General features: G+C 41.2%; 1 protein-coding gene across 1 annotated transcript in view; it reads right to left on the bottom strand.

The window, feature by feature from the left end:
* Positions 1-11118: 11118 nt before the first annotated feature.
* Positions 11119-23519, bottom strand: part of GUCY2F (guanylate cyclase 2F, retinal) — an 84187-nt gene continuing 71786 nt past the window's right edge. Inside the window, exons 15-19 of the mRNA XM_046674039.1 lie at positions 22905-23003; positions 19857-19951; positions 14331-14419; positions 14148-14236; positions 11119-11203 (exon numbers count right to left, since the gene is read on the bottom strand). Coding sequence (XP_046529995.1) covers positions 14149-14236; positions 14331-14419; positions 19857-19951; positions 22905-23003 — 371 coding nt within the window. The 3' untranslated portion in view covers positions 11119-11203; position 14148. The remainder of the gene's footprint in view (positions 11204-14147; positions 14237-14330; positions 14420-19856; positions 19952-22904; positions 23004-23519) is intronic.

The following is a 23519-nucleotide window of genomic DNA, read 5'->3' as shown; positions in this document are numbered from 1 at the left end:
GAGCACACACTCTGACTCCGGTTGCTAAATATGCTTGCTCCTCCCCGATTCTATGTCCTCCAGTAGCTGCTTCATCCATCAAGTATCTGTTGAACCAAGCTTCAAAGCTAGGAAACTGTTCCCTCAAGTGGGAAATAAATTCCCAGAATTCATAATTCCACATAGTCCAGTGCCTTGCAAAGTCTACAGTGAACATGTTCTTTTGGCCCCTTTGGATAGTTTCACGTCGTGTGAGTATAGTAGAATGTGAATGGGCTTTGAAATCAAGATGAATCTGGTTTTGATTCCACTTGCCACTTATCAACTTTGTGGTCTTGGGTAATTTGCTTAACCCCTCTGAGCCTTAGTTTCTTCATTTGTAAATTGGGGTTAATAATATTACCTGCCCCATGGGACTGTTATGAGGCTCAGAAGAGATCATATGTGCACAGTTTCTGCCACAAAGTAGATATACAGTCATAGCGCCAAAGATGACGATGAAATTTTCTGCCAAAGGGAATAGATTAGCAATTTCTTGATTTGAAAATGACACGTTAACTGGCTCTTCAGATGCCTGGAGTTAACAGCCACAGTTGATGTTTGCTCCAATGATGATGAGCTAAAAAGGAAATAAGTTTTGGAAATTCCACAGTTACCTGATTTCTCATAAATAGACAACCCAGATCATTTCAGTACCCCTAATGCAAACAAAAATCCACTTTAGAGACCATTTATCTGGTTTGGCTGCTTCTATGGATCTGATTAATAGGGTATTTGCCAGATCTCTTTGTCATATGCGTCAACCTTGCCTTGATTCCTTGGCTCAGAGATGAGATTGGAAGAGAGGCAGAAAAGAAACTCCAACTATTGCCCATCTGGAACTATCTCTTTGACACCATGATAAAAAATGTCTAGAGAAAATTCCAAGCACATGCCCAGATTGCCGGGCTATATGAATATCCAGCTCATCTCACAGGATGCAGATTAACCAATGAGTTACTTTTATGAGTAACACCTTGAACAGAATCTAGAAAACAGCCTATTCCAAATTGTTTTATTGCGGTCACGTAAGTGGATGGTATATTAGACCTCCGAGGAATAATGTTCCACTGGTTAACATTCAACATATTAAATCCTCCTTCTGGAAGCTAAGCTTATTTCCATGTAACTGACCAGAGAAAGGGACAGGAAAGACAGGTTAGAACTGCAGTTCCACTGAAGTTAATGTCACCATTGCCTACAACTGACTTTGAATAAATTCAGTTCTCTCTCTTTCCCAAGATGGAGAATATCACTCACTCTAGTGAGTGTCATAATTAAGTGAATTAGCACTCACTGGCATAAATACAAAATGAAATTTTAAAGTCAGTTAACCTAATATCATAAAGCATTATTTTAAGAAGCCAATCTGAAAAACTGTTATCTAGGAGATCTGGCAGCTCTTAGCAGATTCTTGTTCTAGCCGTAACTTTTCAGTCAGAAGATTTGGGTCAGAGAATTTGGAAATTAATTGATCGATATGTGATCCTAAACTGATCCATAGATTGGCAATTTCAAGGCTCTCTCCCATGAGGGAGGAGAAAGCTGAATAAATATATTATTCACATAAGCATGATTTACTTCCTTGTAAGGTCTAAAGACTAAGTCCATTTAGAAAGTATAAGTCAGGAAATTCTTAAGAGTGTAGACTAAATAATCAAAAGTTGAGGCCTTTCCTTTCTACTGATGTGATATAACTAACCAACTGAGCTTGTCCAAAAAATAGTTTATGTAGCTTTTTCAATCGGTGCCAGAGAGGAAGGGAGAAAATGTAAGATTATGGAGTAGGTTAGAAATGATAACACCACATGAAGACCTAGTTAATCACTAATGATTCATCAGCTTCATAATGGAAAGGGGTCAGAATATATTGGACTGAAGTCTAGAAGTTATTAAGGACACGTCGTGCCTTTCAATAGCAGATACTCTGGTGACAGCCAGTGTTTGAATTGAACAGTAACTATGCACCTGAAACAGGGAGAAAGGAAGTTCTAGTCACAGCTCTGCCACTAACCAGCTGTGCAAACTTTGAGAGGGTACTTTCTTCTCTGGGATTAGTCTCCCAGACTATGAAACAAGAAAGTTGAACTAAATGATCTTTGATGCCCCTTCCGGCTATTGAAATGCTAAGAATCTATTTAATGGGATATAAAAAGGAACAAGGTACAAAAACTATATCTAGGGGCCCATAGGTGAGATATTTGGGTAGATGATTAAGGATATATCTCATTGTTATCAACCATTAAGTTCAACCAGCTTTTTTATTAATAGGTGCCAGAGCCTTTGCTAAGTGCTTGAGACATCGTGCCAACACTGCTGTGAATCACTGAGTTATTCTCATTGATGTGTTTATGCCAACTACTGCTCCCCCATGCCTATAATCCGAGCGCATATCCCATCTGGTACAAGCATCCCATGACATACATGGAGTGGTAAAGTTAGAATGACCACTAAAGCGATTGACTTTGTTAATCTGGGAGAAATCTTGGCAAGATCTATAAATTTAGACAGTACATACTTCTTTAATTTTCCTATAATGTGCAGAAGCTGGCATTTCTTTAACTCTACAGCTAGTGTTTTAGGGCCATGAATGAGAGGATGAAGATGTTTTCTCCACACTTTCAAAGTGCTTTCAAATCAATTTTCTGTCTCCTAGCCAAAATTGTTGTCAATAGAAAGGAATGGTGTGATCGGTTACCAAAATATTTACATTTAGCTTTAGAATTTGGGGTTGGATTTTTATTTGAAGAGGTATTTCTAATGCTCAGGGACTTCATACCACAAGCCAAATATTGAAGCTGCACTGCAAAAGGAAGACATAGGAAGCATTGGGAAGTTTAGCCATCCTCTCCTTTCTCCCTCCACATGCTGAAGATGGTATCTCTCAGAATGATGCATAGAGCAGGTCCAAGAGGTGCCCCAGCCCTTCCACCAGGCCTGCTACCTTTTCTGACCACATCCACCAGCAGGTTTTGCTATAATTGACTACTGTTTCCAAAGGTCTTTGTTTCCAACTCTTACGGGAAAACCTAGTCTATAAATCGGAGAGGAAAAGAGAAATTGTGTTAATAACAAAAGGGAGTGCAATTGAGTGATTGTGGTAATTCATCTGTCCATAATGAAAATTGACTAAACTTCCATGTCATGGTGTGATGGGGTGAAAGTTATTAGCGTGTATTTGTTAACAACCTTCTTCCTCTCCCAGTGCATCAAGGAGAGGTTGGTTTTTGTTTTCTTAGATTCTCGCCATTCCAACCTCTCCCTCCTATGTTTGGCAAAATTGATCTTTGGCCTTTTGTGATGCAGAATCTAGAAAAGAGACGAAGAACACATAAGAGGCAGGGGAAGGATTTAGGCTGCATTCTAAGCCAATATACATGATAAAGAGCTTGGAGAGAGGGAAATATTGAGAAAAGAGAATTGTTCTGCCTGGAGGTCCAGGAGAAGTTGGAGATGGTGGTGATGAATTGAAGAGAGAGACACCGGAGCTCTCTGGAACATGATGCAAAAAAAAGGAGAGAAAGGAGAATTTTAGTGAGTTATTCTGAATCCCCTTCATGGTTTTTGAGTAGTGCAAGAATTTGAATTATTTTGACATTACTTTTGGCTGCTAGACTATGTCTTTGACCAAGACACTACTCTGACACTAGTCAACAAGGGTCCTTACTCCATAAAAGTCTCATTAGTTTCATAAAATCATCTTTCTCTGAAGTTGAATGCCTTGCCCCTGTAGATTTGCAATAACACTTCATAGCAGAGCTGACAAGTTGGTTTTTCCCAGTAGCTAACCACTAAAGGCCTCCCCGAGGCCTAGGCCCTGGTGAGATACAGTCTAGTGGCAATAGCACTATCCCTCATGCCTGACATTTGGTTAGAAATTGTTACTTTCCCCAGTGCTTTGACATCAGTTTTCTCTTCTTCCATCCTCACAGCATCCCTATGAGGTAGGTAGGACCAGTATGCATATCTCTACTGTTCTTTGCCAGCAAGTAATTGGCAGAGACCACAAATCCTTAGGCTCCTAATCTCAATCCCTCCTTGAGACACCCCTCAGAGAATTCAACAATGAATTGTCTGTGATCCAAAGGATTACTTGATATAGGAGATGCTTGAGAGCAGATAAGGGGCATCTTAACTGTCCACTCTTATAGGTTCTCCATGCCAGGTCTCTATATTAAACCAGATCAACAGAAAGCCACTTACCTTAACCATAATATCTTAGCTTTCTGAGGGAAAAAGACTCTTACTGGCTTAAGATTTGACATTTTACAGCCTGGGGTTTTTTTTTGAAGGAGAAGAAACATTTCCATTTGAAGATTATGTCTATACCTTTGGTGAAACCACATTGCCCATTGTAATAAACACTATCTATTATACAAGGAATTACATGATAAATTCCTATTAGAATTCAGTGGCAGGAAAAAAATCTGTCTAGGCAGATGAACTCATAGGCATTTCTTTTTTTTACTCGACAGAGAACCATGCAACTCAATTTTGTTGTTTTCTTCCTTTTTTTTACCTTAACTGCCAAGAAAGTCAGAGTAAAATTTAGTGGTCAAATACAGTGTTTTATCATGAGGCTATCTGAAGCTTCTAGTTATGTTTCTTGTAACTTTTGTTCTGTTTTTAATTTGAGTTCATTTTTTTTATGTGTTCTAAACATTTGAAAACTGCTAAGTCTATTTTAAGGAGGTATGTTAGGGAATCATAGAACCAAGGACTTCAGAGCGGGAAGGGATATTAAAAGATCATTTATCCCAACCCCGCATACAATGCTAGAAATATCATCTGCTCTCTCTCCACCACATGATCATTCAGGCTTTCTTTGGATACCCCTAGTAATACAGAACTGACTATCTTTGAGGCCCAAACATTCATTTTTGGGCACTTCTGATTACTAGAAAGTTCTTCTTTATGTTAACCTTATGTCTCCAGCTTCTATCATTTGGTGCAGGTTCTATCTCCTGAGACCACATAAAACAAAGTGAAACCCTGCTCCACGTTATATCCTTTTACACGTATCAAGAGAGCCATCATGGCTCCCCTTTGCTCCTTTAATGTCTACTTCTCTTGGCTAAGTATTGCAATTCCTAAAGTTGGCTCCCCTCAATACCTCAAGAGAAAACCATAGTAAACAATAACTGGATTCTTTTCAGTGCATGAATGGGGAACATTTTTGCTATCAAAAGTCAGTGACCACCAGGAAAATAGTTAACCAACAATAGCATAATAAAAATGTGACTTGGGCCAGCCCCAGTGGCCTGGTGGTTAAGTTCCACACAGTTCACTTCAGTGGCCTGGGTTCAGTTCCCAGGTATGGACCTACACCACTTGTCTGTCAGTGGCCATGTTGTCAAGGCAGCTCACATACAAAAAGATTGGCAACAGATCTTAGCTCAGGGCAAATCGTCCTCAGCGAAAAAAAAAGAAAAGTAACAATTTCTGTCTTTGGAATTTTATGAGGGGAATGTAAAAACACTACTGCTTTTCAGATTAAAAGCAAGGTATTTAACTCCAATTTAATAAACACAACAAATACAAAATATACTTTTTTTTTATAATGGTTAATTAAATTATATATATATCATTTTATATCTATCTATATATAGAGAGAAAGAGAGAATGGTGATGGGAAATGGATGGGAACACGGAAAACTAAGGAAAAAGGGAAAAAAGACAAAAATGCACAGAGGAGAGATACATACACAGAGAGACTTAGAAACATTCATTTATTCATTCAACAAATATTTATTGAGTGCCTTTTACATGTGTCAGGCACTGTGCAGAGTATAAAGATGAATCAAACATGGTTCCTGTTCCCAAGAAGCTTGTAACATTTATTTTTTTTCTCAGATCAAAGTATGGTAGAGATAACAAGACAAGTATACAAATAGCTATAAAATGAGTTAGTATTACATAACCATTAAAGAAGTATAGGTAAAATTATTATAGGAATTCAGAAATCGAGACATATCACTAGAGGGAACACGGAAGGCATTATGGAGGAAGTGATATTTGACCAGACTTTGAAGGATGGGTAGAATTTGGACCTGTGATGGTGGGAGACAGGGAAGGAAATTCAAGTAGAAGGAAAAGCCTGAATAAAGGCATAGAATCAGAAGAGGTCAGAGAAAAGAGCAAGTAATAGATTTGGGCTAGAGCATACACTGTAAGAAGGAGGATAGAGAAAGCTAGGTTGGAACCTAACTAAGGAATTTATAAAAATAGAAAAACATTGAACTTTTTGGAACAGGAAAATTACAAGATCTGAACTTTAATCCCAGAAAAGTACACTAAAATACAGACAGAGACATACACACAGAGGGAAAAAATTACTCCTCTGGAGTAATATAACCATCGTATGACACCCTTTTGGAATACTATCACTACAAACCTTTAAAGAAGTACTCTACTTTCAAATTATAGGCATAAGTGGGGATATTTCATGTCAATGTTTGTCCTGTGGTTTCAGTGACTATGACAACTCAAATCTGACCAATGGGGCAGGTTCTACAGAGTCACAATCATCCCAACGAATTTACTCTAACCCTGGGTTTCTATTGCACTAAGGGATACCCAAAAGAACAAGCAGGTCTTGCTTCTTAACCACACCAAAGATGCCCCAATGAAATTAATATACTGCCACTTATAAAGAACCTAGCTCTATCAGCTAGTCCGGTAGAGGGCCTCTAGCAATTACTTGGAACAATTTCTTTTCCTTTGATCTCTCATTCCAGGAAGACATGGTCTTGAGCAGCTCACCCGGGACTATTCTCCATGCTGTGCTCAATCACCCCCAAAGCAGCTGGAGTCAGTGAGTGCAGGGGCAAAGTCCCTCTCTGGCCAGCCTATACCTACTGGGTACACAAGTGTATCCACAACTCAGATTTCACGGCTCTGGAGGAGAAAGGTGATGTCAACAATAGTAATCAGAATTAGTTCTCATCTTGCTTTGAAGTTTGCAGGCCTGGTTCTCCTCTGACTTCCCTCACTATTTACTGGAGCTCTTGTGTGGATGATGGGCACAGTGAAAATATTCCTAAGATGTCCTCTGAAGTCAGGCATCTTCTAAGGTATTTCTGAGACTTTAATTCTATAAATAGCACTAAGGCCATATGCCATAAACTACAAATGAATCCATAGGGCCGGGGAGAATTAGAGGTTTGTTTTCCATCCACTTGGGCCAAATCAATTTAGGAGCATGTATGGCTATGGATGTGATCCTGTCTGCATGGTAAAGGTGATTTAGTGACCAAGGAATCTGCAGTCTTTTCTCTTTCTCTCTGGACTGTGATGTCAGTACAGTCACCTATCTCAAAATACCGCAAACCAAAGTATTCCTGCCAAGCTTGTGCCCACACAGATAGTTAAGGGTCCTACCCAGGATCTCTAAGAAGAAATGTTCCTAAATGTCAGGAGGTGTGCTTGATAATTCACATCTCTTTTTGACTTGGTAAGAGTGGTTCTTCTTCTACTAACTAGATGGTGACTTTGGGAAGATGGCTTTTCCTCTCGGGACCCCAATATTCTTTTCCCCATTTCAACAGGGTTGATGGTCTCCAAGGCCCTGCCAGCTCTATGATTCTACGGACATATTCATTTGCTTTGAATTAGATCACCTTTGAGAAATCTTTAGTGGCATCTGGAGCCACTCTAATTTGCAGTGAGCCAAAGTGAGAGTATAGATTAATGGTCACCTCTGCTCTCAGTGCCTCTTTGAAAAAGATCTACTATCACTTGGCCTGCAGCAAATCCAAACTGAGAAAGAGCTAAGATATCAGGATTTTTACAAATCACTGCAGAGAAACCCAAACAACATACACATAACAGACATATTGTGTTTTTTAAAAGGTAACTTGCTTCTATGTCTGTGGTTTACCCATCAATCATCTTGAGAAGATGGCATGGGCCAGAGAAGGGGTGCCAGAGAATACTATTGCACGGATTCCATTCTTTTAATGGGCTAGAAGCAACCAGCCAATTGGGAAATGCGCTTGATTAGGTCAACCAGCTTTGGCTGGAGAAGAGGTTAAAATAAAAGGGCCAATCCATTGTGGCCTTTTGTCTAATTAATGCTTACTTGATTCAACTGAGTTTTTACGTTACATCCAATTGTTTGATGTCACATAGATGTGACCACCCAGTGCATGAAGTATTACTATTTGGCTGTTTGCCATCTCCCACTCTTTGCAAATTGATTTCACTTGGATTAAGGACAAGAACGTGACGAGATGAGTAGCTCCATAATAAAGTTGTTTCTACTAAGTCTAAGACAAGGTAGGTAGAATGGGAATCCTTGGAACAATCATTTTTGGTGGAGCAGCTTTGTGTAGTAAACTGTTGGAAACCTCTTAGGAGGTAGATAGCCATCCGCTATCTCCTCCTGCTTAGCTTCGCCGAGTGAAATAGGGAACAAGCGGAGCACCTGAAAGCTGGCCGCGATCTAAACAGATTCAGCTTCTACCACCAAAAATATGAATGACATTGCCAACAAGAAAATAAAAGAAAAGCAAAATGGACTCATTTGAGAATCAGCTGACTTAAGGTATTCTTTGGCCAAGTGGATGTTATAATAACATGGAATAATCCACAAAGTGAGCCCAAACAGGAAGGTTAAAATAGAATATAGGATCTAAAGGGATTTTGAGCAATTTTAATTTCCTTTGTGCCTTTCTGTGTTTTTGAAATTTTCTACAATAAACATGTATTGCTGTTGAGATCAGTAAGAAAAAAAAATCTAAAGGGACTTAAATAATCCCCCATTTTGTTAAGTTACATTTGTAAAGTACAGTAAAACCTCAAATAAGCAGAACCCAACTTGAAGTTCATTAGCATTTGGCTTCCTTTTCCAATAATCCATTTTGAGAAGAGGCAAATCACAAGATAACAAGCAGATATAAAGGCTGTGATGAAGCTAATTTAAATCTGTTTGAAAACCTTGTTTAAATTGTTTTCTAAATATTTTGTTTTGTACAAGGAATATAAGTTACCTAGGAAAGCAGCTGTGAAAAAATCATTTTGGTCTCTCTCAACCACCAACTCAAGCCTTTGTGTTAGTAGTAACAGGCGAATAGAGAAATAATTGCTTGTTTATAAGAATCAGGCTATACTCCACTAAATCAATCAAGTGGTATATGGAAGTAGAGAGTCTTTTTCTTCCCCACGAATAATTAAAATGCTAAGGCAAATTGAAGAAAGCTTCATTTTGGTCAATGCAGAAGGCCTTAATGAAAAAGAATTCAAGAAAGGATGGACTGGCTTTAGATAGAGGTTCATGATAGAATCAAGCAAAGGAAGATGTGATCATGAACAAAGTAGGATTAGTAGGCTAGACAAGGTAGGCTTGGTTGATATGCTGGACTAGAAAAATATCAAAGAGGGAAATAGGCGATAGGATCAGATTACTTAGGGATCCCACTCAGTGGGTCACGTGGCTCAATAACAGACTTTGGCTGGCAGTCGTTATTTTGCAGGCCCATCCTTGGTACTATAGTTCCTGGAGATAAAGGATTGCACTATGTCTGGGAGAATCCTGATCCATGGAACCTGCAGCTGCAGCCCCATTTCCCCTCCCTTGCCCACAAAGATCCTTCCATATTGACACTAGAAGACAGTGCCTCCTCCTCTAGAAGTGAAGTCCTGTTTTGAGTGGTACCTTTCTTTGAAACTTCCCTTAGGCCTCGCCTCTTTCTAGAAGTCCTAAAATCTCAGCTTTTGACTGAGACTTTGCCTCAAGTAGAAGATGATATTTCATGTCTCCTTCTCCTCTGCCATGTCTAGAAAAAGGAATTAGAAACCCGGATTAAGGAGGTTGAAAGGCTTTTCTGCATCCTCTTCAACAGGAACATAGTAAATAGACCACCTGAGGCTGAAAGAAGTTAGCTTCTGTGAAGAGAGAAGTAGTCCAAGGGTGCTTGGATGGAAGGTTGAGGGAAAAGCTCTGCTGGGAAGAGCTTTTGACTCTAAGCTCAGATTCAGGGTGAGTTGATAATGGAAAAATTAAATATTAGTGAGAAAGGTATCAAATTATACCGTAGGCATTTCTTTCTTTAAAAAGGCTTGTTCTAAAAGAATTAACTGCTTTACTGGCTGATATGTTTGGGTTCAGCTGTTTTAATAAAGAGATTATTTTTTATAATAAAAGGGAGGAAAAGCTTGCTTAACTATTTTAAACATGCCTGTGAATTAAGCCTTATTGCTTTGGTCCATGTGACTGTGGCAAGCCACTGCCAATAACCCCTTGAAAGTAAAATCTGGAAAACTAAAAGCATAAAGTAAAAACAAATGTTCAAAGGGATTTATTTTAGGGGCAGGGGTAAGGGCTTGAAAGGCAGGCTGGGCAGAGAAGGGAGGGATAGTACAAAACTTTAAGGGAATTGCTCAAATCAATCCACTACTTCTGTATCTTTTACCCTGACAATATCTCTTACATCTTTTCTGTCATGTTCAGACTATGACCCTGAGGCCCAGTGAGATGCTCAGCTACCTAGCAAGGACAATTCAATTATGTTGCCTAGATTCTCTTTACTTAGACAGGAAAAGAGACTATGACAGTTTTGGAGAGATTTCGAATAATAAGCAATAAGAAAACAAAGGAACTTCTTCTTAGCCCTCGGTTATCCAAACAACACAATTAAGCAGACTCTTCTTCTCCTCCCTATTCCCCGTGCATTCCAGCCAACTGAGGTCACAGTGGACTGGGATTCAGATGTATGTTTGCTGGAAGATTTTTTTTTCCTGGCACTAATCTCATAGTATCTGAGTTATAAATTATACTCATTAAATACTTTCTAGAGATTCAAACGCAATGAAAAAGAAAACAAAGTGCCTCCTACTTTTTTCTGCGAAAATAGAGACCTTCTTATCTTAGTCCAAGTTGGGCCTTCTATTCTGGAATGACTAAACGTGGAGGTGGTTTTCCATCCTTCCTTGGGGTTCATATCCATAGCAGTTTACATTCAAATGTCCTTTTTGGTGATAGCTGTGTAATGAAGAAAGCTTATTAAAGTTACTTCCCAGGGGCTCCCTTACACTGAAATTAGGCTTGAAGAACCCTGGAAATTGGTCGCCCTCAGAGATATAGTCGTTCACTAATTTCTTGCCCAGGCAGAACAGTTTGTTGAACCAGAGTGAGCTTTTCCATTGCCTCACCAAGAGAAGATTCCAATCTTGGAGCCCTTTGCTCCTAGGTGGAAGAAAGAGAAAACGGTAAGTATACCATCTCCATCCTAGACCTTCCACGGGATTTCTAAATGAAGGATCCCAAGCCCGCAACACCACTCTACTCCACGAACAGTTTGCAAATTGCTAAACTTTCCTGGATCATTGAATAAATAAACATTATGACTTCTGTCAAGTTTGCATAATTAGATGTTGCTGTTTACAAGAGTTTTTACAAATTTAACAAAAAAGGGTATATGTTAATATATAGGTAATCCTCACCTTACTAATGAGATGTGTCCTAAACATTTATAACTCAATTATTTGAAATTTGGAATGCCTTACTCCATAGAAACTGTTATAGATGTGGCGGTCAGGTTTCTAGGCCAGTTGACAAAAGCTGGTTTAACCCACATGGAGCAGAGCTATATTAGAGCTGTGGTGGGGATCCTAGGTCCTGAGTGCAGAAAGAAAAGTGTGCTTTCTTCCCATTATTTGAGTACAAGGAAAACCCAAAGCAAAGGTTAAAACTGGGGGAAACTAAACTGACTTTTCAGCCCTCATAATTATTTCCCCCTTCTCCCATTTCCCAGGGATCCATTGCTCTTGTGTTGTCCCAAGTTCCCCACTATTACCATCCATTCTTCAAAACTGCCAAATTCCTAATTTCTCCTCATCCCAGTCAAAATGGAGCTTCCAAGTTCTCCTGAACATCTAGCTTGGTCTACCTTCATTATGATATGAGTGATTAATCACCCCTTAGCCTCCAAAAGGTACATCTATAATTGAAACAGGAGGCTTGTCAAACCCAAATGAACCTCAGTTGGTGAAATTTTAGGGAAAGTAACTAGATGAAGTGATAACCTTTAGGAAGGTTTCTGAAGTGGTGGATATTTGGGAACATGAGGAAAGAGCTACTGGATAAACAGCAGGGCCCTCCTTGAGAGGCAGCCCCTGTAGTCAGTTCACCAAAGCTGTGTTCCCTTTCACAGCATCTTTCCTTCCTCCCTGTCTGACTCCACAGGGCTCTCTGGAGGTTTCAAGTTTTCCCCTAACAGCTCCTGTGATGACAGCAGTGGGTGAGAGGCATTCACAGGTATTGTGGGTCTTTTATAAGTTGGGTCTATCTCACTAAGAGTCAGCCTGAAAATTCACAGAAAGTTGGAAACATTCTGGAATAGGTGGTGTTACTGGGTGACATCAACATAGGACATTTAATGAGAGGTAAGTGAGAAGAGAGGGGATGGGATGGGATCGGATGGGATAGGATCAGAGCTCTTGCATATAGGTCAAGCCTTTGGCAATTTGTCAAGGATGCTCTTCTTGAGGAGTTTTATGATTTGCACAGCTTGCCAAGGCCGTTGTGGTCAATTAATATGCTGATTAAAGCACAAGTGCTAATGTGGCCAGGATCAGAGGTCAAATCCACTTTTGGGACAATTGGCTTCAATCTGTTCCATATATCCACAGCCCACGGAAGATTGCCCTCTGGTACAGTGGTCCAGATGAGCGAGTATAAATGGCCTAAGCCACATCCATCTGCAATGCTGTGAAAGCACTACCAAGCACACAGATAATGATGGTGAGGCAGCTGCAGTGTCTTCTGCTGCAAACTCCAACACATTCTTGGGAATGGATAGGTTCTTATATAGTGCCTCCAATACCTGTGCCACCCTGTCGAAGGGAAAACCCCTAAAGAGCTTCCAAACCCTTTCCTGCTGTGAGACAGAGACAGCAGCTGAGACTCAGACTGAGACTGAGACTGTGTATCTGTGTGTCTTTGTGTTTCCTTCCCCACAGGAAAGAATGTTCCTGGAAATTGGATGACTGTGTGTCCCAGCTGCTCATCTGCTTGTATAGGTCAATAGGAAAGAATAGAGCCAGGCCTCAGGTGGCAGGGTAGAAGGGGGTGGTCCCGGAGGCTGCAGGGGAGCCACATGCTCAGTACGGAAGCATTTCTGAAGCATAAATGTTATGACTTGTAGAGGCTACCTGCGATAGTCGCAGAAATGAAGATGCACTGAGCTTGCTTGGGAGGAAAACAGTCATAGAGAGCTGACAAACTCCAAAGAGGCTAGCGGGAAAATAGGAAGTATGTGGATGCCTTAGTAATTGCTGCTAGAATTGTGATTATTCTGGAACATGTTAAAGAACAAAAGAGCAGGAGTATGTGGAGATGCCTTAATGTTTACTTTAGAATCTTACGATTTTCAACGATATGTGGAGCGAGCAATGGATTTTAGAGTCAAGGTCTCCATGAAAAAGAGAACAAGAAAGCAAGATAAAGAAGAGATACTGACAGGAGCCCAAGAAAGCAATGGATTCCTTAGAGATAAATACATGGGGAGAATTCTTGATAATTAGGCTGTTGTTGCTGCTTCGGAATCACACCATTCTAGTAGGGGAGGAGGGATGGAGGAAATTGTCCTGAATTCAAGCCAGGCAGTCAAGGGGTATCCAGTCTTATTTTGGTTGGCAGTGCCAACCTCGGAAGGGATTGGGCAGTGCCTCCAGAGGAAATGACATAAGCATCCTCTCAAAGATGGTCTCACCAATAGATCCCTGGAAAGGGGGCCATTGCATTATTGCTGTGCTGCTGAGATAGATGTGAGTCTCTAGAGACCTGAGGAGGCTCACTATGTGACCCACGTGCTCAACAATGAAAGAGACAGGTGCACCTGCCTGATAACTGAATAACAAGGCCAGACTTGTTAACATTCAAATGTGTTATCAGCGCAGGAGGCAAGGGTCTCTCTCAGGCCAGGGCAGCCGATATCCCTCGGATGCAGCTAGCTCTGCAACAGGCCTCTCCATAAGGTTTTTGCACAACTCAATGGAGCTTGGAAATTCACCAGCTCCACAACACTCTGCCAACAGAGTGTAGGCTGAGACTGGCACCCAAGCCAAAGGGAGCCCCAGCTTTGACAATTTGGCAAACTCCTGTGCTCTGTTTTCCTGCTTACCATTACCTTATGGCTTGTTTCTCACCAGCTGCCTTTCTGCTTTTCTTCTTTGGAAGGCTGCAATCTCCACTGCTTGCAGGCCATGGCCCACTTGCCTGCAGGGCAGGAGAGACACAAAAATAGTTAGTGAATGAGAGTGTGGCAGAGCGGGGCATAGGAAGATTGTAATTAAATGTGAACTCCACTTACCCATCTTTACCCACTGGTGGGGGCACAGGAAGGGGCTTCGTGAAGCCTTTTTTTCCAACTAGCCAGAAGGTCTCTTCTGTGCCTTTGCCCTTATTATAGAAAATGCAGAAAATCTTAAACATGCTATAACCAATTTTCCTAAAGAAGCCCTTCTGGTCAACAGGGTACAAGCATTCAGTTTGGCTCATACATTGCCTCTGCTTTCCCCTTGTCACCACTCCCTGGAGTCTTCCTTCCTACACAGCTTCCTTGCCGTATACATCTGAGGCTCAGGCAAGCTTCATAAGCTGCCACAGCAGCCAGATGAAAAGTGAACACCATTTCAAGCTGTCACCCAGATGTTTTGTCTACCTGCTGCCACATAGCTCCAGCTTTGGGAATGTTTGGCTGTTTGGCTTCATAGAAACCAAACATCTGGAAGCTCAATTGAAGATTTTGTTTGCCGTTTTCGCTGTGATCTTTTGGCAACAGGCAACCCATTGTCTTTTGTGTCTAGAGTACATACATTCAGAGTTTACCGCCCTCTCCCACCACCCAGCCATCCAATGGCTCTCATGAAACCCAAAAATAGAATAGAAATAGAAAGTAGGCTGTGAAACTTTGTTTTTAAGCCCAAGGCATCCTGGCTGCTTTGAGAGGTCTATATTTCTGCAGTCTTCTTTTCTTCCCGCCAAGGAATTCTTACAGGTAGAGAGAGACCCCAGGGAGGCCTCCATCTAAAGCGCAGTTAGTTGGTTGTCAAGAACCACAGGTCTGAGATGAGAAAAGGAGTGTAAACTCAAGCTGGTCACCCCAGAGCCTGAGTGATGATCTCAGAGGAGCCAAATTTTCTGCCTATGCTCTGCCCTCCCCTCTTTCCAATAAACTCTCCTCTCAATGTGTTTTTCTCTCCTCCTTCCAATTCTCTTTTGTCTGTCTTCTCATTTCCTCCAATCCATAAGAAAAAAATGTGTTTACTAAGACTGATAACAAGTAATGGGATGTGTTTCCAACTCATTAATCTGAAATATGGTCTCACTCTCGGCAGATCTCGTTTGGAACAGTTCTAAATTGTTTAACTTAGAAATTCCAATTAGGTTTGCCCCCTTTAAATATCGAATCCATTGTTCTGTATTTTACATCACATACATGCATCCCTTAACAATAATGACAACAACCATAATAATAATTAGCACATTTAATTGGAGAATCTCAAAGCAATTTGCAAATATTTGGTTTAAGGCTCTAGGCAAGCCCTCCATGAGGCAAGTAGGAAGAGAATACTACCACAATAGCCCCAACCTCCATTAACTGGCAACCAACTCACTGTAAACCTCAAACAATTGGACTGATTGGGGCCACTCTGTTTTCAGAAGAGAGGAACTTCGTGAAAATATATTCACATAACTCATTCTTCCATTTATTCCACTCTCATTGTACCAGGGCTGGGAATACAGAGATGGCTCTGTCCTTAAGGAGCCCACAGTGTAGTTAAGTAAAAACAATCATCAGGTTATGTCTTGGGCTCTAAACACAAGCCCAACTCTAATGCCTCCTAAGCACTTTCTTTCCTTCACAGTACCTAGTGCGGTGTCTTGTACAGAAGAGTTGCTTAGTAAATAATCAAACTGTTCCATCAACTGGAACTCTCAACCCTTGAGCACTGGGAACACTCAAGGTGTCATTGGACATCATTTTGATAAAACATACATTTAAAACTCAAACTTGAGGACCCCAACCCCTAGACATATTTGACTATTTGTCTTGAGATCTAGAGGCTATCAAGACAGCTTGCCAGTCCCCAAGGGAGCTCTGTAGATACCAGGATTGTCCAGATATTTGGGTAAGTCCTGGGACACACTGGGATGCCAAAACTAATGGCTGCAAAAGAAGATGGAGTGTTATGGACTCAGGCAAGCTTCCAAATCAAAGAGTATGCAGGGGAGCTCCAGGGGCTTTCTGAGGTTTTGGAGCCCATCCAGGAGAATTCTTAGAATCCTAGCTCTCTGTTTATCCACCCTACTTCCAAAATTCTGCTGAAGGGAGAGAGAAAGGGAAAACAAGTATGCAAGAACTAAAGCCTAAAGCAAACTCTGTGACTCAATATCAACCCCTAGGCAGTCCCAGAGACCCCCCAAATAATAGCATCTTACTTTGGCCTGACACTTTTAAGACACTTTGGCATCTTCTGTCTTATTTTATCCTTACAAAAATTCTGGAATGTAGGCTTATTAATAACCTTATTCTGCAAATGGGGACACTGAAGTCCATGGAGGTTAATTGACTTGTCAATAAGCAAGCATAGCTGGGACTTGAACCCAACTCTGACGCCAAATTTTATTTTTTTTTTACTATGACTTTGCTATTTTTTATTGGTGTATAATTGATATACAATATTATATTAGTTTCAGGTGTATAACATAATGATTCGGTATTTGTGTATATTGCGAAATGATCACCACAATAAGTCTAGTTAACACCTTAGACTTCAAATTTTAAGTGCTCTTCCCTCCACACAATATAGCTTTTCCAACACACTGGAGTCAAGGAGCAGGTCTAGAGGCCAAAAAGAAACTGTTGGGAATTTTAAAGCTTGTGATTAATGAGTTTCCTGATGATCACAGGTCAGAAGAGGCCTCTGTGTGGAGAAAGGAAAGCACAGAGAAGATGAAGTTACTTGTCCAATGTCACACATTGAGTCATTGATGTAACAAGAATTACAGACCAAACCTTCTGACCTTCATGACTCTGTCAATACAACCTCATTACTTCTTAACTCAATTGCTGGTATGTGTGTGTGTGTATGCACATGCTTGCATGTGTGCATGCTCGTGTATGTGTGTTAGGGGTTGAGGGTAGGGGTAGAAGAGGCTGGGGAAAAAGAAGAAATCACAAACAAAACAGAACTACTGCTTAGGGACTTGAGAGTCAAACACTATTTAGCCCAATAATTCAGACAAGATCAGAAAGTGTCCACCCCTGGCAAGACCAACATAAACTGGCTGAGAACAACCATTTGAGAATGTAAATCTACCTAAGAGGGAATGGTAAACACAACTGATAAGCCTAGATATATACAAAGTCTCAGCAAGGAGCTTCAAACTTGTCAGGAAAACGGTAACTGAAACAGAACTCATGTAAGAGAAGAGGTAACAAGATGACTTATCACCAGGTCATTAGGAGAGAAATATTTTAAAAAGCAGAATTGGCCAGTTAAGCACTGATGATTTGTGCTCAGTATAGTACAAGAGGGAGTTGGAGTGGGCAGTGGGACAGCTCCCCAGAGAGGCTGAGCTTCTCATCTCTAAATGAATCTTCCCCAAATACCTCAGCTTCCTCATTTTGGTCTCTTTCTTTGTACCCCTCACCCACTCAATTACTCAACTGCTTCATGTTCTCTTCTCTCGCCCAATCCAATCCATATCTCCGATTCTACTAAGGGAAACAACTTAAAGTGTCATCACTCCAATGAAGGAGATGTGATTCAAGGAAGAGTGTTGTTGTTACTGGATCCAAGAGAAGAGGCTCTGATGGAGGTAGTTCAAACATCAGCCAGCTGGAAAAAGAGGATATTTTCAGCCATCAGCTTTGAAATTACACCTGGCTGGCCATCAAATGTGGTCCTTCTGACCCATGCACTAGTGTGATTCTTGCTTTCCAGCAGCACAGAATGGATGAAGGGTGAAAATGTTGAATCAGAATTTCTGAAGCGTGTCAGTGATATGGTTTTATTGGGGGTATGTTGCATGTCCCCAAAGGACAAGGAATCTCCTGTCCCTGGGTACCTGCTATGTAATGTCCAATACCTGCCTCTGGTGGGGCTGTGGAGGTACAGAGACAAAAAGTATCTCCCCTCCTCTCCCTTTCTTTGGGTCTTACTTCTTATCTTCTTCCTTCTCTTCCTTGCTCCTTTATTTCCCCTGGACCCCCCCTCTCTTCCTCTCTTTCAGTGTCTCCCTCTCAAACTCTCTTCCTCAGGAAGCCCCTGCCACTCCAATAACCAAAGCCTGATGTGGCCTTAGGCGAAGGCTCTCCCTGCCTCTTCCTCCAACTTGCCATAGCACATCCCCAAATTCCCCCAGGGCAGAGGAAACCGTGAAGCTGCAAAGGACACTTTTGAAGTAGTCCTGCTTTTGTGCTTGAAACACCCAAAGATATGATTGCTCTTGACTGGAATTTGGGGGGCAATAAAAACCATGGGGGTCGGGGCATATTTTTCCTTTTCAGTTTCAAAAGTGGCACCTCTTCAGCTCTTCATATTTTAAAATAAGGAATCTGTGCCCAGCAATACAGAGCAGAAAGTGCTTCAGGAAATCAAGCCAGCTTTGTCCTCCTCTGCTGAAAAACGACAGAATGTATAGAGGGAGCACAAAAGCCTTGGGTGATTTGATTCACTGCCCCAGTCGTTTTGCCACCCGCATCATCTCACTGAGTTCTCTGCAGAGGTGGAAAAGGAACTTCTGTCCCCTCATAAATGACTCAACCCACCTGCTGGAAGATATTAAGGATCTATTGGAAAGACAAACTATGACTAACTGGAAAGGGAATTGATCAGCTAGAATCAGGCCTTCCAAACTTTAACTTCTGAAATCTTTTTCCTGTAAATTGCCACCATTTGAGGAAGGCATGCCAATGACAGAAACAAATTGTCCATCACTCAGTGCCCAGGTTTTGCTTTGCCCAAGAATAATCACTGAGGAAATAATTTTCATGCACAATGGTATCATAGAAAGGATACTGAAAAGGAAGTGGGGCTTCCTGGGTTTTGGCCTGATTCTGCTACCATTTGACTGTGTGACCCTGATCAAATTACTTCACCTCTCTGGACCTTGGTTCTTCATCCGAAAATGAAGGAGTTAGATTATCAGATCTCTAGAGTCTCTTACAACTGGGACAGCCAGGGGCCCTGGGGCCATCCAGAGGAAGATAAAAAGAATCCAATGGAAATGGCAAAAAAAAAAGAAAAAGGAAAATTATTCTAATCCTGAATCCCAGGTCAAGTGATAGTCCTAACAGAGAGAAAAGGTGCTACAAATGTTTGTCTTTCATAGGCATTGACTTGATTCCTCCTGGTCCTTGGAGAAAGACATAAAGTCTATCTAGAAACAGAGGTTCAATGGTGTGGATGAAAAGTCAGAAAGGGTGGCCACTGAGCAGATAAATAGAAAACCCAAACTCACCAATATTGTAGCTTATTGAACAGTGTCTGGCACTACCAAAGAGTAAACAAAATGGAAATGTAAATAATAGTGCCGCACATTGGAAAGCCAAATTCCAGGCAATGCTTTAAAAGAGAAAGATGCAACTCATAGTCTGGAAAATGCAGAAGGAGTGTTAACAATCCTACTCACTGTAGCCATATTTTGAAGAGAAGAAAACTGAGGCCAAAGGGGACAATCGTTTGGGAACTGCAAATGGAGCTGGAAACTCTGCCCAAATTATAGCCTTAAGTCTCAGACACCAGGTAAACTCTTTCAGCAGACCATGACCTCTCCAGATGCAGGTGTGCCCAAGTGGTTTGATTCAAAAAACAAAAGGACATTATACCTTGAGCTCTGTCCTTCCTCGAAGCTCCACTTCATAGCCCTCATTCAGAGCTCGAAGAATTGTCACGGTGCTGTGACTAACATGAATGCGATAAGCTGTAAAAGAAAGAGAGGCAGGATTTTGAATCCTTTCAGGTAAAATCCGTGAGAAAATATTACTGTAATAAATGTCCCCACTTCTAAATGAACCAGACTCTCAGCAAAGTCCCTGAGAGAGAGCTTTAGTTAGGGTTTCACAGGAGGAGGAGGAGGAGTGATGGCCTTCCTCACCAGGCCCAAATAAGGCATTAGCTGTAGCACCTATCAGCCTCCTAGACACTATCTCAGATGAAAGGCCAAGCAATAGAAAGGTGTTAATTTAACTCAGAGGGTTGAGATGGAGAAATCAGCAACCACTACTCTGCTCTCAGCTGAAACGTGACCTCCTCTGAGGGAAGTTAGGCTTCAGCAGCCTCTCTCACAGGCTGCTGCTAGGGCTGAACTCCCAAGGTTTATATATCCTACTTAAGAGGCAAAAGGGTTTCTTTTCCATATACATCCATACAACTATCTTTCAATATTGCTGTGCTTAAAATAAAATATCAATGAGAAAATGTCCCAAGACCTCTGTCAACATTTTGTGGCAACTGTACATTTATAGCTGTCCTTTGGCTGAGCACATCTAGCTATGTACACACATGAATGTACTATTTTCCAACTAATGATCCCAACCTGGGATAAGAGCTTTGCATGGGGAACTACGACTAAAAAATTTTATTTAGAAACAAAGTATAATTCTTTGGTGAAGAAAAATCATTTGTTAACTGAGGTAAGATCCTTGACCTTCTTGAAAACTGTCATCCTATGAAGAAAGATCTTGTTCAAGTTGAGTCTTAAATAAAATCCAAGACATTCTCTCGCACACTAGAGAAAGTAATTCTTTTAGAAGCTGAGTGCAATCTGAGTAGGAAAGCATGGCTGAAAAGAGCTGAAAGAAATTTCTGCTATGTGTACTCACAATGACTTTTCTTCTCTTGACAGCTTAGTACTGTTATTTGTGTCTTCCTCACCAGCTCATGATCACCCAAAATCTTTGCTCAAAAAGGGTTGTCCCATTCCTCAAAGTCACAGGCTCATCTAGAGTGTCCCTAACCAGCCCTATGTGTGCCATCCCACTAGCATCTGGTCGTCAGGGAGCCTTTCAGTAGAGTCATCCTTTTGGTGGGAAACGCACAGCTCAAATGAGAGAGAGAGCTCATTCCAACCACCATACAGTTGCGTGGCTAGGATGATCACTCCAGAGTTGGGTCACCAGTCAATTCCATTCCAAAATCAGTGGATTCGACTGGGCATGAAGGTAGGTATCGATGAAATCAATTTTTTAAATAGACCTGTGATGTGTTCTGGTCTCATATCCAACATGAGTTTAGAGACTACTTCTTTACAGATCTTCAGTCAGGTGTGGAGCTTAACACCATATTTCAGTCACAGTCATTAGCTTCCAGAAAACACACTAACCAGCTCCTTTAGTGCATAGACCACACGTGTATGCTTCTTTGTATCCCTCACAATGCCTTCCTTGCATAGTCAGTGCTTAGTAAACACCTGTTGTACATAATTCACTCCATTTTCTTCTTCCTAGCTGATCACTGAACAAGGTGCTGTCTAAATCTGAAAATTCAATTTCTGCTCTCAGCTCTATATTTCCAGTGGGAAATGTGTGGAGTTTCCCTGGTACAGACCAGAATACGACTTCAGTCTTCCACAAGCTTACATCAGTCCAGAGGACTGTGCCAAATCTGCATTGCGATTCCATGATCAATTTCACTTCATCTTGGGTTGCACGTCAAGAGCAAAGTCTTATGCATGCAGTGGTTCCTGAATGACTACTTCCATGGCCTCTGCCATGTCTGTGGAGTTGGAAGACTTTCCCAGATGTCAGAAAATTTATTCTGACAACAGCTTCTAAGTTCCGTGCTGCCTCCTTAATCATAGCTGCAAAGGCTAGATTGACTAAGACTAGACCCATTGTGCAAGCCTGTTTCTGCACATGAGTGATGAGGAGTGGGGTCAGACAGGGCACCACCCACTGTGATATGGGCCACCATGTCATCAGGGACTAGTTTGCATAGGTTGCTGAAGTTCCAGAAGAGCTTGTCTTCCTTAGTATTTGCCAGAGCCAGGGCCGCTAAGAGCTTCACTGTTTTTTAAATAGATAATCCATGAAGAGTTTATATAGCATCTATTGTTGTTCTGTATGCTTTTCCTATACTAGCATGAACAAATGGCTTTGCTCAACCATGATACAGGTAAAGGCACATTGTGATTCTCACATTGCCTTAGTAGTAGCATTAAATAACTAAGAAAGAGTTGCTAGCAACTGACAAAAGCCATAAGGATTTGTAGTTTTCTTCTCAAAGAAAGGGGGAAGAAATGGTATCTTTGATACCATGCCTGTTTTGATAGAAGCTAAGGATTTTGTATACAGGCAAGTTGGAATTAATTATTTCAGAATTCCAAGCTCCTTAGGTTGAGGGATTATTGCTAGCTAAATTCGAGGGAGCTATTTGATGAAGCCAGAACTCCTGGGGTCCTAACTAGTTCCAAAAGAGGACTAGAGCAGCAAACAGCAGCTGGCTAGGAGGCAACTGGCTCTGGGTGTGTCTCCACAAACTAGTTGAAAAACTAAAAATATCAGTCCCTTACCTATTTCTTTTTTCAACATGACTCCTCTAAACCCACCTGGCTGGCCAATTTCTTTCCTCTACTCAAAGGGTTTTTTTTAGTTGTTTTGATCGAACTGACTGGCTGTTTCAGTGTTGCTTAGCTACAGCTTCATTTCTAGAACAAGAAAGGTACATGTTCAATCCAATATCACCCCCTACTGGTTTGCTGTTAAACACCAGGAAAAATGCGTGTTAAAGCTCCTTAATCTTCTCAAATTATCTTTTATTCTTGTTTACAATATTAAAACATCAAGCACCCTGTTCTTTTCCCCCTCTCTTGAGGAAGAATCTCTTTCCCAACAGTAAGAGGTTACCATCCCTTCCATTCCTCTATAAGTACTCACGTAACCCTGTTGATTCCATCCGAGAAGCTGTGTTCACAGTGTCTCCAAACAAGCAGTATCTGGGCATGGTAAGGCCCACCACTCCAGCAACAACTGGTCCTACGGAATAGCAGGCAGTTGGGATTACAGTCAACCGGTATGCATCCAACCCTAATAGAGGAGCACTGCTGAGGGAAGGAATGTAGCTGCATAAAAGAATAAAGCTGCCACCAAATAGCTCTGGGAATCTGAAGGAAGTCTTATAATGAGTTATGAACTCTTTGCCCTACAAGAAAGCAAGCTTATAATGTTGCAGACATGACTACCCTTCTGATTTATACCTTTGTCCCAAGTAACAATTATACCCGAGATGCTTATGTCTGTCAACAGGGACAAATAAGCATCAAACCCAAACCAGAAAAGCCTGGGTGGGGACTCGGGATCCAAACGTGTTTGTTGCAAGGGGAAAAATGTGACTCTTGTGTTATGGGGTTGGAAGGAGGAATCTTATAGGGCAATCTCTCTCCCAAACTGTGTCTATTAAGAAAACTATTGGTAAGACATTTGGAAAATCTGAAAAGAAGTAGAATCGACTTTCAATCATTTCTTTTAGGGGCATGAAACAGCAGTGTATGT

Source organism: Equus quagga, chromosome 10, assembly GCF_021613505.1.
Source record: "Equus quagga isolate Etosha38 chromosome 10, UCLA_HA_Equagga_1.0, whole genome shotgun sequence".
Taxonomy (NCBI): domain Eukaryota; kingdom Metazoa; phylum Chordata; class Mammalia; order Perissodactyla; family Equidae; genus Equus; species Equus quagga.
This window is presented reverse-complemented; position numbering and strand designations above follow the sequence as displayed.